Below are 16683 nucleotides of genomic sequence, written 5' to 3' on the forward strand. Positions count from 1 at the left end.
CAGAATAGATAAATCCACAGAAACAGAAAGCAGATTGGTGGTTGCCAGGCGCTGGGGGAAGGGAGAACGAAGAGTGACTGCTTTATGGGTACAGGGTTTCACTTTCAGGTGCTGGAAATGTTTTGGAACTAGAAAGAAGTGATGATTGCACAACATTGTGAGTACCAATGCCACTGTATTGCACACTTTAAAGTATTAATAGTTTTATGTTATGTGAAATCCATTTCAATTTTTTAAAAAAGCATAATGCAAAATGTTTAAATATGTGAGTAATCATGATCTCTCAGACACATTTCCCCCTTTAAACCACTCAGCCTACTACTAATTAGATTGTTAAAATACTCTTTAATCAGGCCCCTCGTCTCTGCCAGATACTTCACATGTTTTTCTATTAATACTTAATGTTTCACAAGAACCTCTACCCCGCTGTGAGAAGATCCTACTTTCTCCAACTGTACCTTGAAAACTACCAGGCAGAGGATGGGGAAAATTAAAACCAAAGCCTCCAAGCACAGGACTAAACCATACTTTCACTGTTGGAGAATGCACTCATCCAACACATTTTTACTCAGGATATATTCTGTACGAGGCACTGCAGCTACAAAGATGAATAAAACACAATTTCTGACCTCAAGGAACATCCACTAGAGTGACAGGAAAAGAATTTTACAAAACAGGAGAGACAGAGAATGTAAAAACAATATGGAAGTTGGGTAATATGGAAGTGTTAGGGAACTAAATAAAGTGTGTGCGTGGGGTGCAGAAAGACAGTGGGTCAGGGAAAGTCATTTCCTAGAGGAAGCAAGTCCTCTCCTAAAGGATGCGAAGGAATTAACCACACAGAAAGGGGAAAGGCCTGCAGGCACGTACAAGGAGGCAGCAGATGACACGCAGTGAGGCGGCCATGCAGCACCGGGTGAGGCGGCCTGATTTTATAAGCTCAAGATCAAGGAGGTGGCAGATGCCTGAGGTTCTGTCTTGTCCCACTCTGCCACAAATATCAGATATTTATCCCTTTCTTCTATCAGGCTGGAATCAGACAGGTTCCGTGTAGCCACCAGGTGGAAGCCCCAGGGAATGGCTGTCAGCTCTGCCTACAGATCTTTCCAACAGTTTTCTCCAAAGAGTGCTGGGACCATGTGGAAAGGTAAGGCATGATATAAAAATAAATTAACATGAAACATGCCATTCTCATTTTCTCTAGTTCTGCTCACGGTCTCATGTTCTATCAGCGCCCTTCAAAGACCACCTCAAGTGCTCCCTCTGCAACCACCGCAGCCCACACAGACAAAGGTGGCCTGACCCTCCTGGGATCCCCCCAACCTTACTAACAATTTTCCCAGCTGGGGACCACCTGTCTTACATTAAGTTTTCCCCCAGCTATATACTAGTTTGCTTAAAGACAGAGACCATGTCATTTTTTTTCCCCTTTTGTCTTTTTTGGGGCAGTGGGACACGGTATGCTAGACCGGCACAGGGGACAGTGTAACACACAAATACTTCAGAAGTTATACTTCAGGCAAATGGGATCCGAAAACATCAGACATAACTAGAAATGTTATATAACTAATAATTTTCAAATTTCACCTGAAAGCAGTTTATGAAGTCTGGAAGTTCTTACCTTCCCATTCTTACTCAGGGGGTAAATAGGTCATAAAATAAATTAGATCCAAATTCTTTGCTATTTCACCATTATAAATTAATACTCATCCTAGATGAGTGTCTATTTACAAGGGCATATAACACAAATATCTAGCAGGCTCATGAAGACATCCATTCTCCTAAGGAGAAAAACACAGAGATGTTTCCACTGACAGGTGTGGTGCCAGTGAATACTTGTAAATCCTTGTGGGAGCAGAAGATTCAACATGGCAGTTTTCACTACATTTTTGGATCTTGTCATACAGTTAGTACAGATTTATGACATCAATGAAAACACCTTCCTGTCGCCACAGATATTTAAGCAGCACATAGGAGCTATAACCTGTGTTATTAAGAAAAAAAAAGGATATTCACTTAACAGTAATAAATGAACAAGGAAAGAAATATAAAGGTGCCAGAAGACAACTCAAGGTGTATTAAGCGATAGTGAGAAATTAAGTTAGAGAGAAAGAACCACTCGGTTTAATGGAGTGAAAGAAGGTGATCATTCATGTAAAGTAAATAGCTGAGAACACGTCTACACTTTGACATGTTCTTTAAAGAGGGGAAGGAAAAAAAATCTAATTCCATTATAAGACAACTAGACTTTAGGAAGCTGCCTAGATTAGATTACCTGTTAATACTGTCATTTGCCAGCTGGACTCCACAGTCCATCTGCAGCACTGTTTTATAATCCACGTAAGCTTTCCCATACTGCTCTAAAGTCTCATAGGCCATTGCTCGTCGCAAAAGAGGTTTCATTGAGAATGGATGAAGTTCCAGAGCTCTAAAGAAGAAAAAAAGTTACATATCATTTGTTTTGCAAACTACTCTTTAATTTATACTTAACTGAATATATACTGCAGTGCTGGACTCACAAATACATACCTATCTGATATTTCATCTTGGGCACCTAGCAAAATACCACAAAAGCAAATCCAGAGTAGAAGTTATCAAATTTGGTTACTCTGTTGTAAACCAGTAAACCAGTATCAAATCGCCCTGTCATTTACTCTTTCCCCACTGAGGCGTGAGCTCCCTGGCAGCCTACCCAGTGTTCTGAAAGAGCCCAGCATGGACCAGACACAGATAAAGGTTTGAACAGATTCTTGTTATTGACAAATTACAAAGAAAATTCTGGCGGGGCATGGTGGCTCACACCTGTAATCCTAGCACTTTGGGAGGTCAAGATGGGAGGACTGCTTGAGCCCAGGAGTTTGAGACCAGCCTGAGCAATATCCAGACCCTGTCTCTACAAAAAATAAAAAAATTAGCTGGGCATGGTGGTGTGTACCTATAGTCCCAGCTACTCGGGAGGCTGACGCAGGAGGATTGCTTGAGCCCAGTAGCTGGAAGCTGCAGTGAGCTATGGATGATGCCACTACACTCTAGCCCGGGCAACAGAGCAAGATCCTATCTCAAAAAAAAAAAAAAAAAAATGGGGAGGAAGGATGGGAGGGAGGAGGAAGGAAAGAAGGAGGGAAGATTTTTATTTGCACCTACATATTTAATAAGGCACCTTAGTATAGAACCATGAAAACTTGCATTACATTTTTCAAATCAGCACTCTAAAAACTTACTACAGTTTGTTAGGATTTACTTAACTGCAAAAGGGCTTTAAAAATAGACCAGAAGGAAATGAAGGAAATAAACATACAATGATTTCTTATAAGTCATCAATTTCATCTTGTAGTCTATGAAATGTTTCCAATATTACTAAAGATGTATTTCAAGGTTGTATTCTTTGGTTTTGTTTGAAGTAACTGTTTAAAGCAATTTTGGTATTTAATGTACTTCATTATATTCTGAAATAAAACAATCAAAGAACCATACAGATGCTCAACTTGCGATGTGGTTACATCTCGATAAAGCCATCATAATTCAGAAAGGCATTCCAGACAGTCTTTGGTCAAAGCATCACCAGTGCTTGAAGACTGAAACCTTGTGGTTGTGTATCACTTTTACACCATCGTAAAGTCAAAAAGTCATAAGTTGGGGACCATCTGTATTTATAACTGAAAACTATCATAATGCTGGTTTTAACAAAATCACCTGAAGCTGTAAAGAAGTTTTCCATGCAGAATTCCTATGAAGAGCCTACTTTCTACATAATCTACTCACCAGCATTTGCACTAGATTGTCTACACTGGAGATTACAGGTTTGTTCTTTGTGATAACTCAAGATATAAGCAACTTTCTATATTAAATATTTAACTTGCCTCAGGGAAAGCATGAGCGAGAGCTGCTTTGTTTAACTTGTTTTTTTCCAATAGTCTTAGAAATCTGCTGTCTATTCCTATCTACAATTATTTGGCAAGGAAGAAGCACTGATAGGGTATCTGCTACCAGCTAGTCACTGGAGACTTTCTCATCTGATCTTACAACAAACCTGTAAGGTAAATATTAGTATGTTCACTACGCAGGTGAGGAAATTGAGAGACACAGGGAGTGATGCACCCACGTGTCGGTTCTTTCTAATGTGATTGTCACGAAGGCAAGTGCATCACCTGTCCTGAACACCATGATATTCCCAGTCCTAGATCAACATCTAGGCCATAAAAGGCACTCAGCAAACTCCTGAGTGAACCCTCAGAGCCTACTCTCTTCCTCCTACACACACACAAAAACACTGCAAATGAGGGAACTCTGAGTCATCTGCCACTCAGACTCCTCCATATTACTCCTCCAATACTACCTCATACAGATACTCAGTTTTATGGGACTTTGTCCCATAAAAGTTAAAAATGCTATTAAACCTGTCACTTCTCAGCCTTTTGCTAAGATCAAGTGTAAAAATGCTATTAAACCTAATTAATTTCTCTGAAAAATAGTTTTGCTCTGCCTAAGTATTAGGATTGTGAGTGATTTAAATGATATTCTTTTTCCTGTGCTGATTTTTTTAAGTTTTCTATAATAGGTATGTGTTACTTTTGTAATTAGTAAAGGTTATTTTAAAAATGAAATTAAAATCAAGTAAACATACTTAAATACTATACCCAATAGATCTTTGGACATTAGGATCTGTCACCTACACCACTGCCTTAAATCTAGCTTAGCTTAATGCTCAGGGGATGTTAACTCCATGACAGAAATTGTAAATATGTCCCTCTCACAACCACATGACTCCCTTCACTTCACAGGAGACTTCCAATGCCTGAGATATCATTTATCCAGTCAAGATGGCCCTGAGCCATCATAGCCAAACTGATGAGAAGATGCATTTAATTTTTAGTACTTTCTAGCCTAGCAAATTCAAGGTTTTGTTTTGGTTTGGTTTTTTGTTTTTTCCTTTAACCACAATCCTGAAAATGAATATGAGCTTTTGAATGGAAATGCCATTAAGGAAAAAACCCACCCATTCATAAAAACAAATAAGCCCAGTGGGCTTTTAAGCCAGAGCTTACAAAAGAGGCCGTCCATTCAAGTTAACACAGTTAAAACCCTAAAGAGTCTTCTAGTTTTAAGTCTGTCAGAAAGTAGCAAAGATAAGCAAAAAAGCAAAGAATTACTAGAGTAACATTCATTTGTCTTTAGTCTGTCAAAATGCCTTCAATGGAAAGTTACCCAACGATTTTTTGGTGTGGTCTAAATAAACCAAAAAGGTTCTCTGACAGTTGGGAAAAGTAAAGATATTTTTTTAGCTGATAAACAATTATAAGGACAAAAAGTAATTTCTAGAATAATGGCTTTCAAACTTTTGCTCATGTCTCACCTGCAGGCCTAACGAGAGCTGTGCAGATGCTGTGGTGGGGACCGCGGAAGTGCAAGTGCTTTCCACCGCCCCCCCCAGTCCCAGTTCCTCAAAGGTCCCCTACTCGCCCAAGGGCCACTATGCAAACACACCCACACTCCTCAGAGGTTAGACATTTAAAATCAAATAGTAGTTTTTCCCCAAAATACATAAAAAATTATTTTCATAGGTAGAAGTTTCTTCCCTTTCCTTTATTTTAAATTTTGCCCCCATGAGTTTTTCTTTTTCAATGTTTGACTACTGATACCCCTTGTCTGGTAATAAGAACTCACGGAACTTCCCAAAGATAATTAACTGAAAAACTAAAAAATAAGCCTCCTTTAATATGTATGCAATCTTTTTGAGGTGAAAGAGAAAGCACAGTCATATTTTCTGCTAATACATTATTCCTAATTCATATAGATTTAAATACATCCATATTTCAACAGGTTCACAAAAGCACATCATGGCTTCTCTGGCTTTAAAACAAGCTTGAGAATCACTGCTTTAGAGTAAAATCACACTCTACTGGGCTACCTCCACGCCCAGTGCTGGGACTCTTAGGCCAGCTATCAAAGAAAACATCTAAGTAGGTCGGTCTCTATGGAGGTCAGCACTGACCAGCACAGCCAGATTCCTTGGCCTAGAACACAGCTCTTATCTAAGAACAAGCTACCCAAATTGACACCCACCTCCCTCACTGGCAGGCCATCTCCTGCTTTCGCACAGGACAAGCCCCCATCCTGGACTCCCGGGACACCATGGCTAGAGTCCCATCCTTGACTTCCTCCTGGGTCCACGTTAAACAGTGATTTTAGCCCAAAAATGTTCACCCCCTGTCACTAAAGGACAAAGTGAATCCATTGTTTTGCAGCAGCCCTAACTGTAGGGGTCTGAAGTTTTAACTAAAGAATTTTAACCTCACTCACTGTAGGGAAGGGCTAAGACAAATCCAAGGGCAATGGAGTAAATATTAGAAATAGACATGGCTGAAAGGATGTTGGCTGCAAATCACCCCGTGCCTAGTAGTAGCCAACAAATTCACATGGTCTTCTCAGTTCATTATGAGCCATGGTAAATATGTTTAATAATTTTCTGGGAAAGGAAAAAAGCCCAGATTTGTGGCATTTGCCAGTTTTCATAGTATTAAATGGTATCCTACCATGGCAGATTTCAAGCTATCAACCTGACAGAATCTTGAAAATGTAACAGCTAGCTAGTGTGACTCAGCATAACCATGAACAGGCTCTAAAGTCAAGGCAAAGGGAATATAAATATTATATATTTTTATTTTACATTTGAATATGTAAAATTGGCAAAAAATCCAAATGCTTCAAGGCCTTCTTTTTAAACCGTAGGCACGTATACAAGAAAGCTTTACCTAGATAAACTGATACTGCCAATGAAATAAATAATAAATTGCTCACCTTATCAACAGTGTCCATATAATTTACTGTCCAAATTATGGGGTAATATTAATAATTATATGAGACAACAGGAGTAAATCTGGACTGTTAGTCAAACCAGGACATAACTTCTTATTTTCTAGATGTACTAATAGTAGCTTCTTGCCAAAAGGCTTCTGAAGCAGGCTTATTATTAATACTTAATGGTAAAAGAAAACTATGTTTTATTTATGTAAATATATTTATCCATCCAGACAGGTAATTTATTAAGTATCATGGGTAACTACTGTGCTTCAAGGAGTAGAAAGCTGTATAAGACACGGTTTCTATAGTTAACCATAATATATAGTTTCAAATACCTAAAAGAAGGATATTGAATGTTCCCAACACAAAGAAATGATAAACATCCAAGATGATGGATATGCTAATTACCCTGATCTAGTTATTAAATATTATGTGTCAAAACACCATTATATAGCCCATAAATATGTTCAATTATTATATATCAATTGAAAAAGAAAGAAAAGAAAAGACACAGTTCCTGACCTCAAGGAGTTTAAATCCACTGCAGTGGATAACACAGGACCTACAGGTGTGACCAAGTGTCAATGCAGGTGTTACAGATCTGAGATGACCAGGAAGCTTAGGGCACTCAGGAAGGCAGAGAGGAGGGTCAGCTGAAGAGGGATTTCGGAAGCCAAGAGGTGCAGAGGGCACTACAGACATTGGGGACAATGAGGGCAAAGCCTCAGAGAACAGGGCAAGTGTAAGGAAGTGGTCCAGTGGACCAAATGGGAGCAAAAATTTGTTTGGGGGGCAACATGGTGACAGAGAAGTTTACAATTATCTGGAAGACAACACTGAGCCATTAAAGGCCTGTTTGAAACAATCTGAGCAAAATAATGCTTCAGGAAACATTATTCTGATGCCACAGTGGATTGGAACTAGTTATCAGGCTTCCCCAGTAGTCTAGGAGTGATATGAAAAGAGCATGAATTAGGGTGGTAGCAGTAGAAACGAAAAAAGCTTGCACAATCTTATATAACTGTCTTCATATGTCTGAGAGAGGAGAATTTATGATTTTTAAGTATTAACATACTGTAAAACTGTTTTAAGAAATTACAACCATATGCAGAAAATTTAGATGGATATTGAACATTGCATTCATCACAATGACATTATAACAATCTCTTGACAAACCTGAAAACGTGCAGTTTACCTGTTACAATCTTGAATGCAGCCACTGCAGTTTCCTTCTTTTAGGTAACATGCTGCTCTATTTGAATATAAGATACTTAGATCATCTGCACTTTCACTTCCTAAAATCACATTTAATTAAATACAGTTAAAATCCATTAGCAAGATCACAGTTCACCAGAATTGCAAGACTGACGTCTCCAGTGGCACTGCAGTCCTAGAGACTGCTGATCATGCAGAGCTCCGAGGAGCTATCCCCGCCATGGCCACAGAGGGAAAGCCCTCGGGGACAGATGCAAACACGCCAGGCCGGGCACATGCTCCGCATTCCAAGGTATTGTTCACGGAGGTCAAGTCGCACAGCGCCCTTAATCACCAGGAAGGAATGCACAGATGCAAGGCCTGTCATTCAAGAGGCGGCTCGTGACTCTCCCGCGGGGGCCCCCTTAGGTCCGGTGACCTGCCCTGCCGCAGCCCGACGGGCCTGCGGACGTCGCGGGGCGCAGCACACCTACCTCCGGGCTCCAGCTGCGCTATCGCCGCCGAGTACTTGCCGGCCGCCTCGGCGAACTGCCCGCCTTTGAACAGCTCGTTGCCCTGGGTCTTCAGGCCGGCGGGGCCGGCCGGGGCGGCGGGCGGCGGCGCGGGGGGATCCCCAGCGTCCGGCCCGCTGCCCGGGTGCCCTTTGGCGCCGCTGCCCGCCGTCGCCGAGGCCCGCGGCCGGCCTCGCTTGTCCGCGCCGGCGCCCGCCGCCCGGCCCCGCCGCGGCGCGCCCCTGGCCTGCCGCTTGCCGCCCTCGGCTTTGCCCGTCAGCTTCTTCTGGATGTTGCCCATGGCGTGCGGCTCGGCGGGCTCTGTGGGGAAGTGGGTGCGGGAAGTGAGTGTTTGCATCATCAGGAGAAACTACCGCGGAGGCCGCGGGGGTGCCCGGCGCAGGGGGCGGGCTCGCGGGGGAAGCCGGCCGGCGCCACCCCCGCGGGCGGAGCCCGGCGGCTTCCCGGCCTCCAGGGGCACTCACGCGGCCCCCGGGGTCCCTGCGGCTTCCCGCGCGGACGCGGTTCTGCGGCTCCGGCCTGAAGCCAGCCCTGCGTTTAACTCCTCCAACGCCGGAAGGTCTTGTGACGTGAAAACCGGCATTTCAAACCATTCCCTGCATCAGGCCACACCTGCTCAGGTAGATCTCACAGAATGCGTACTCCTGAAACTTGATGAATACAGTAACTGCACCCAAGGTTGGGAGAACTCGTTCCTTATTTTAAAGGAATAGGAAGAAAAGATTTGGAAAAAAATGTCAAAGTCATTTTTAAATCATTTTAAAGTGAATTTAGCAAAGAAGTCACATAAGATAGGTACCTAATTTTTAAGCTTAACGGGAGTTTTAAAAACAGCAAATTTTCCATATCAATGCCTAATTCAAACTAAAAATTCCTTTGATTTTGATTGAAAGATTTCAGGTATTAACAGCTTTAATAATTGATTATTGAATCTACTATTTTTAAATATGAAAATGATATATTAATATTGTATTGACTGTCTCAATATTTAACACAAAGCAACTAATCATTTCAAAGCACTGTTAAAAAGCACTTAAATACAGAGATTTCCAAGCTTTCTCTTTTAACAAATTCTAATCTGATTCTTAATGATTTTCCATTCTTGTCCATAAATGGTAAAGCCAAGATTTAAAGCACAAAGGGGGAATAGAAAACCACAATTATCTAAGTGAAAATCAGTGAGATCACCTTGAGTATAAAAACACATTAATTAATATAGTTTTCTACACAGCAGAATCACATCCAATTTGGATCTCTAACCAAAAGAGTTTTAATTATTAAAACAATAAAAAGATTTTGTTATAGAGATAAATCCCTGGATTGGACCCAGTAAGATTATTAGAGCAAGGCTCCAGTTTTCATCTGATATCTGCTACTCAAGTCCTCAACTGGAAACTGGATGAAAGCACAAATTAGTGTCAGTAGAAACAGTGGTCAATGTGGTATTATTTTTGATTCCCTTGCATGGTATCCCCTCATGTCTGACCAATACTATCACTAAATAGCTGTTTATTTAAAACTTAATATGGGTCAAGACCTTTACGTACATTTTCATTAATCCTAATACCAGGGATTATCATTCCCACTTTATAAACAAGGCAACAGAGACACAAGGAAAAAGCTAAGGAAGGAACAAACCAACATAACCCAGATTTGAACTGAATGCAAAGCATTCTTTCCTTAAGATTGAAATGGCCCTGAACAACAATAGTCTCTGGAGGCCGGGCGCGGTGGCTCACGCCTGTAATCCTAGCACTCTGGGAGGCCGAGGTGGGAGGATTGCTCGAGGTCAGAAGTTCGAGGCCAGCCTGAACAAGAGCGAGACCCTGTCTCCACTAAAAATAGAAAGAAATTATCTGGACAGCTAAAAATATACATAGAAAAAAAATTAGCCGGGCATGGTGGCAGATGCTTATAGTCCCAGCTACTTGGGAGGCTGAGGCAGAAGGATTGCTTAAGCCCAGGAGTTTGAGGTTGCTGTGAGCTTGACGCCATAGCACTGTAGCCCAGGCAACAGAGCGAGACTGTGTCTCAAAAAAAAAAAAAAAAGTCTCTGGAAAGGTAAACAGAGGCCCAAACATGAAAGACTTTTGAGTTTTGGTAGATATTGGGTTGCCCATGGGACAATGCAAAGGAGCTGTTCAGGGGGTGGCTCCATATGCAGATCAGAAGAGTGACCTCATCCAGGGACATTGACTTGGGAGTTGCCAGCATATAAATGTTTGGGTATGGATAGGATCACTCCTTTAAAGGCTCAGAAGAATCCCAGAGAAACACTAACACTTAAAGGATGAGCAAAGAAAAACTCTCCAATGTAGATGGAAGAATGCCTAGAAATGAGAGAAAAACCAGGAGAACGTATTGCCTCAGAAGCCAAGAGTATTCTGGGAAGAAAGGGGTTCAGCAATAACAAATATCAAAAGAAGGAATGGCCAAAGTGTAGCCCTGGGCAGGGTAGTTTGGGAAGTTGGTGGATGCAAAAACCCTCAACAAAATACCAGCAAACCAGATTCAACAGCATATTAAAACAATCATACACCATGACCAAGTGTGATTTATCTCAGGAATATAAAGATGTTCAACATTAGAAAATCAATCAATGCCAACACATCACATTAACAGAAAAAGTAAAAAAAAAAAAAACCCACATGATCATCACAATTGATGCTGAAAAGGCATTTGACAAAATCCAACACCCTTTCATGATAAAAACACTCAGAAAACTAGGAACAGAAATGAAATTCCTCAATATGACAAATTATATTTATGAAAAAACCCCAGCTAACATCATATTTGATGGTGAAAGAATGAAAGCTTTCTCCCAAACATCAGCAACAAGAAAAGGATGGCCTTTTTCACCAATGTTATTGAACACTGTACTAGAAGTTGTAACCTGATACATTAGGCAAGAAAATGAAATAAAAGGTATCCATAGTGTAAAGGAAGAAGTAAAGCCATCTCTATTCATAATGACATGATCCGATATATATAGAAAATCCCAAAGAATCCACCCTCCCCCCCAAAAAAATCCCTATTAGAGCAAAACACAAATTTAGCTAAGTTACAAAGTATTAGATCAACACATAAAAATCAGTGTCTCTATACACCAGCAATGAACAGTCCAAAACGGAAATTAAGGAAACAATTATATTTATAATAGCATCCAAAAGAATAAGATACCCAGGAATAAATTTAACAAAGGAGATAAAAGACTTATATACTGAAAACTAAAAAATATTGCTTTAAGAAATTAAAGATGTAAATAAATGGAAAGACATCCTGTAATCATGGATAGGAAAACTTATTGTTGTTAAGGTTAAGATGTCAGTACTACCCAGAGCAATCTATAGATTTAACACAATCCTATGAAAACTTTTTTGAAGAAATGGAAGAGCCAATCCTTAAATTCATATGGAATTATAAGGAATCCAGAATATCCAAAAAAAAATCTTGAAAAACAAGAACAAAACAGAAGGACTTACTCTTTTTGATTTCAAAACTTACTAAAAGCTACAGTAATCAAAACAGTATGGTGCTGGCATAAAGACATATACTTAGGCCAATGGAATGGTACTGAAAGTCCAGAAATACACCCATACATCTATGGCCAACAGCTTGGCAAGGGTGCCACATCTATTCAATAGGGAAAGTACAGTTTCTTTAACAAAAGAACTGATTTCCACATACTAAAAACAAACAAAAAACAAAACAGAAAACTAACCAACAAAACCAAGTTGGACACTTATTGCATACCGTATTTAAAATTAATCAGAATGGATCAATGACCTAAATATGAGAGCTAAAATCATAAAAATCTTAGAAGAAAACATAGGGGTAAATCTTTATGCTCTTAGATTTGACAATGGATTCTTATATATGATGCTAAAAGCACAAGCAACAAAAGAAAAAAAGTAGTTAATTAGACATCATCAAAATTAAAAACTTTTGTGCATGAAAGGAATTATCAAGAAACTAAAAAGACAACCCACAGAATGGGAGGAATATTTACAAATTTACAAATCAAAATTTATAAATCATATGTACCATAACCCCAATTATTGAATTATTTCCCTGAGGACTAATTATATTCACTAGTCCTCAGGGAAATGCAAATCAAAACCATAAGGAGATACCACTTCACACCCCCTAGGATGGCTATAATCAAAAAAGGCATACAATAACAAGTGTTGGTATGAATGTGGAGCAGCTGGAACCCTCATACATTGCTAGGGGGAATGTATAATGGTGTAGCCATTTTGGAAAACAATCTGCAGTTCTTCAAGAAGTTAAACATAAGAGTTACCATATAACTCAACAATTCCACTCCCAAATATATACCCAAGAAAATTTAAAACATTTGTTCACACAAAAATTTGTACATAAATGTCCATGACAGCATTATTCATAATGGCCAAAAAATGGACAAACAACCCAGTTGTCAACTGATAAAGAAAATGTGATATCATTCATATAATGCAGTATTATTTATACATAAAAAGGAATGAAGTACTGATACATGCTGCAACTTAGATGAGCCTTGAAAACATTATGTTAAGTGAAATTAGACAGACACAAAAGACTACATATTGTATGATTTCATTTACATGAAATATTCGGAATAGGCAAATACATAGCGACAAGAGTAGATTAGTGGTTGCCAGGGGCCAGGGAAGGTGTAATATGGGGAGTAATTGCTAATGGGTATGAGATTTCTACACCTGATCTTAGTCAAAAGTTCGAGAAGCAATGGGTGTGAGATTTCTTTTAGGGATGATAAAAATGTTCTGGAATTAGATAGCAGTAATAGTTGTATAACTTGTGAATATACTAAAATTCACTGAATTTGAAAAGGATGAATTTTATGATATATGAAATATATCTATATATATATTTTTTAAAGAATGCTTATTTCACCTCACCCTTGAAAACAAAGGGTACTCTCTTTTTCCATCTTGGCCAATGTAATAGGAGAAAAAATAATGTATATTTAATTTTCATTTTCACTAGCAATAAAAAATGTATTGATCATTTGTATTTCTTCATTAGTGATTTGTCTCTTCATGTTTTGCCCACTTTTATACAGGCTCTTCATTCTTTTCTTATTGTTTTCTAAAAACTTTTCATATTATAAAGTTATCAACACTTTGCCATTTTTCCTAGTTTGTCATTTACTTTTTAGATTTTTTTTATGGCACCTATGATATACATTTTTCATTTTTACATAGTTAAAATTATTCACCTTTCTCTTTACAATTTTATCTGTTATTTAACTCTCAGAAGTCCTTGTGTAATTCCTGCCAATTCTAGGACAAGAAAGATATTTATCTGTTTATATATTTTATTCTTTTGTTTGTGAGTGACTGTTTAATTTTCTTAGATTTCATTTTTAAGTGGAAAATAAGCAACAGTACTGCCAAGGGGGTTAAATGCTCATTTTTCCCCTCTATTTCTCATAGACTCTGTAAAGAGACAGATGGAATAAATACCAAAGTCCCTGACAGCTACAGTGTATGATGATGGCTACTCCTTCTAAGTGATCTCTACTTGGGAAGGAAAACACAGATAGATGAGGAGCTTCCAAGAGAAAGCCCACAAACTCAAATCCCCAGACCTAATCATTCTGGCAAATTAGGCAGGTATTTCTTAACATTAGTCCTTAGAAGGAGAGGTGAAAAAAGCCTGTCGGTTATCTTACCTCAGTACCTGACACAGGGTAGGTGCTCACTAATTGTCAGTTGTTAAATTAAATACATCAGTTATCTTATACCTCAGTCTGGATGAACTGGGCCTGGCCAGGTGGAGGGGAGCTCATGAAGGAGCAGTATTATCAGCCAACATTACAAAACACTAATTGATGCCTTTTTCCATGGCCCCAGGGGCTCCCTGGAACAGACCCTGTAATGACCAGGAAGTCTTTCTTGGAATGTGGTGAGATGGAGAAGCATATGCAAAGATTCCAAATTGATAACTTTCCTCTGTGCTTTAACATTACTTTCCTAAAAGTGAGTGGGGTTACTTCTCTCATGTCCAAGGCTCTAGACCTCTTTTTGTACTACACCTAACAATGTAACTTGGTAGAGGTGAGCATAAGCTAGTTCAATTGATTTCATTTCTTCTTAGGCTGAAAAGATTACTTCTAAATTTCCAGCTATTTATTCCAACTCATCTTGATTTGCTTTCCTGATAAAAGGGAACTTATTGGTCTTAATATATAAATATATATATATATATTTTTTTTTTCTTTTTGCTAAGAGATGAGGTCTTGCTATGTTGCCTAGATGTGGCTCAAACAATCCTCCTGTTTCAGTCTCCCACGCTCCTGAGTAGCTACAACTACAGGCACGCACCACTGCGCCCAGCTTAAAATGTATATTCTTTCTATCAAGACATTTTGGGTTTCTGCATCTTATATATTTTATATATTCCCTAATCTACAAAATAATTATGAAGGAGCAGGACATGAATGACAGGATCAGAATGGTTCTCTTAAAGCTCTGGATGTCTGGAGAGCTGAATGGGAATATTGCTTCTCTGTGGGACTCCCCTTAAAGATAACTGCTTAATTCAAAGAGCAACATCTTATCAATCTGTTAAATGATATTATACTATAACAAATCCTGATTCAGATTTCTTTTATTTCCTTCCTTTTTTTTTTTTGAGAGAGAGTGTCTCACTCTGTCACCCAGGCTAGAGTAGAGTGGCACAATCCTAGCTCTCACTGCAGCTTCAAACTCCTGGGCTCAAGTGATCCTCCTAACTCAGCCTCCCAAGTAGCTGGGACTACAGGCGTGGGCCACCATGCCTGGCTAATTTTTTAAAAAAACTTTTGTAGAGATGGGGGTCTCACTATGTTACTCAGGTTGGCCTTGAACTTCTGGCCTCAAGGGATTCTCCTGCCTTGGCCTCCCAAAGTGATAGGATTATAGGTATGAGCCATTGCAGCTGGCCCTGACTCAGATCTCTAATCACAGAAGTAGTATTAGTGAATTTTTAAAAATGATTAGCCCCTTCTTGTTTGATTATCTCTATTTGTGAGGAGGACCTTTTAGTTTCAAAAATGATCATGCTAGTCCCTAACTTACTTGCTCATTAGCATAGGTTCAGCTTCTCATTAGAGTTCTTGGTACATCAGTGAGCATAAGAGTGGATAAATACCAAATTATATCTGTTTCTTTGACAATGTAGCCTGGGTTTTATAAAACATGTACTCTCTTAGTTGGCATCCAGTAACCACTTTTAAGAGAGAGACTTTGGAGTCACACAGATTTGGGGCTGTATCCCAACCACATTCACAACCTGTGTGAATGTGGCAAGTAACTTAACCTTTCTAAGTTGCTATTGCCTAATCTATAAGAGTATGGATAGTTAACAGGTTCCTTGAAGATTTAAAAAAATAAAATATGTAAAGTACATCCATAGGTCTTAAAATGTGCTAATTGTTTTTTAAAAATAGTATTAATAGAACAGTTCCAGCTAAGATGGAGTAAACATATTCCATTCTGTCTCTACACTCTGAATATAACTAAAAACCTGGGACAGAATTCATGGAACAGCTACACAAGGACACTGAAAAGTAAATGGTAGCAGGCAGATTGGGGAAAGAAACTTGAAATACCCCCAGTCCTGCAGTGAGTTTCTCATTTTTCTTTCCTCTGGTATCTCCTGGCCTGGATTCAAAGGTAGCCCGAAACCCAGCACTGTGCACTGAGTATGAACAGGAAAAGCTTCAGAAGAAGCTCTCTACTATTTATCTGAAATAAAAAGATAGCTAACCCTTGTGGGAGAGAGAGTTGAGAATTCCCTGTTTCCTTTTGGTTTGCTTTGTTTTTCGATTCCCTCCCATCCCAGCCCTCAGGCAGTCAGTCCTACCGGCTGTTACAGTGGCAGTGGCAGCCAAGCAGGCCCCTAAAACTTTAAGGGAGGACAGCTCTTATCTCTGGTCAGAGAAACTGTAGTCCCAACAATGTCAGGGGACTCCTCATTGCTTATTTTCTCACTCTATCCTCTTGCTGCTTAGTCCTGGGGGCACACAGCCATGAGAAGTGCATAGAATGGAAAAATTAAAGGCCAGGCTTTCTAGCCAGAGGAAGAAGGGAAACTTCTGGGAGCCAGAAAGTATAGGGAAGATCACAAAGAAGAGGGAAGGCAAGAAAAT

The 16683-nt window shown here is 39.5% G+C and overlaps 1 protein-coding gene across 1 annotated transcript in view; it reads right to left on the reverse strand.

The window, feature by feature from the left end:
- Positions 1–16683, reverse strand: part of SPAG1 (sperm associated antigen 1) — a 71036-nt gene that overhangs the window by 20065 nt on the left and 34288 nt on the right. The window contains exons 11-13 of the mRNA XM_045560398.1: positions 8490–8828; positions 7997–8096; positions 2276–2428 (exon numbers count right to left, since the gene is read on the reverse strand). Coding sequence (XP_045416354.1) covers positions 2276–2428; positions 7997–8096; positions 8490–8828 — 592 coding nt within the window. The remainder of the gene's footprint in view (positions 1–2275; positions 2429–7996; positions 8097–8489; positions 8829–16683) is intronic.

Source organism: Lemur catta, chromosome 9 (assembly GCF_020740605.2).
Source record: "Lemur catta isolate mLemCat1 chromosome 9, mLemCat1.pri, whole genome shotgun sequence".
NCBI lineage: Eukaryota > Metazoa > Chordata > Mammalia > Primates > Lemuridae > Lemur > Lemur catta.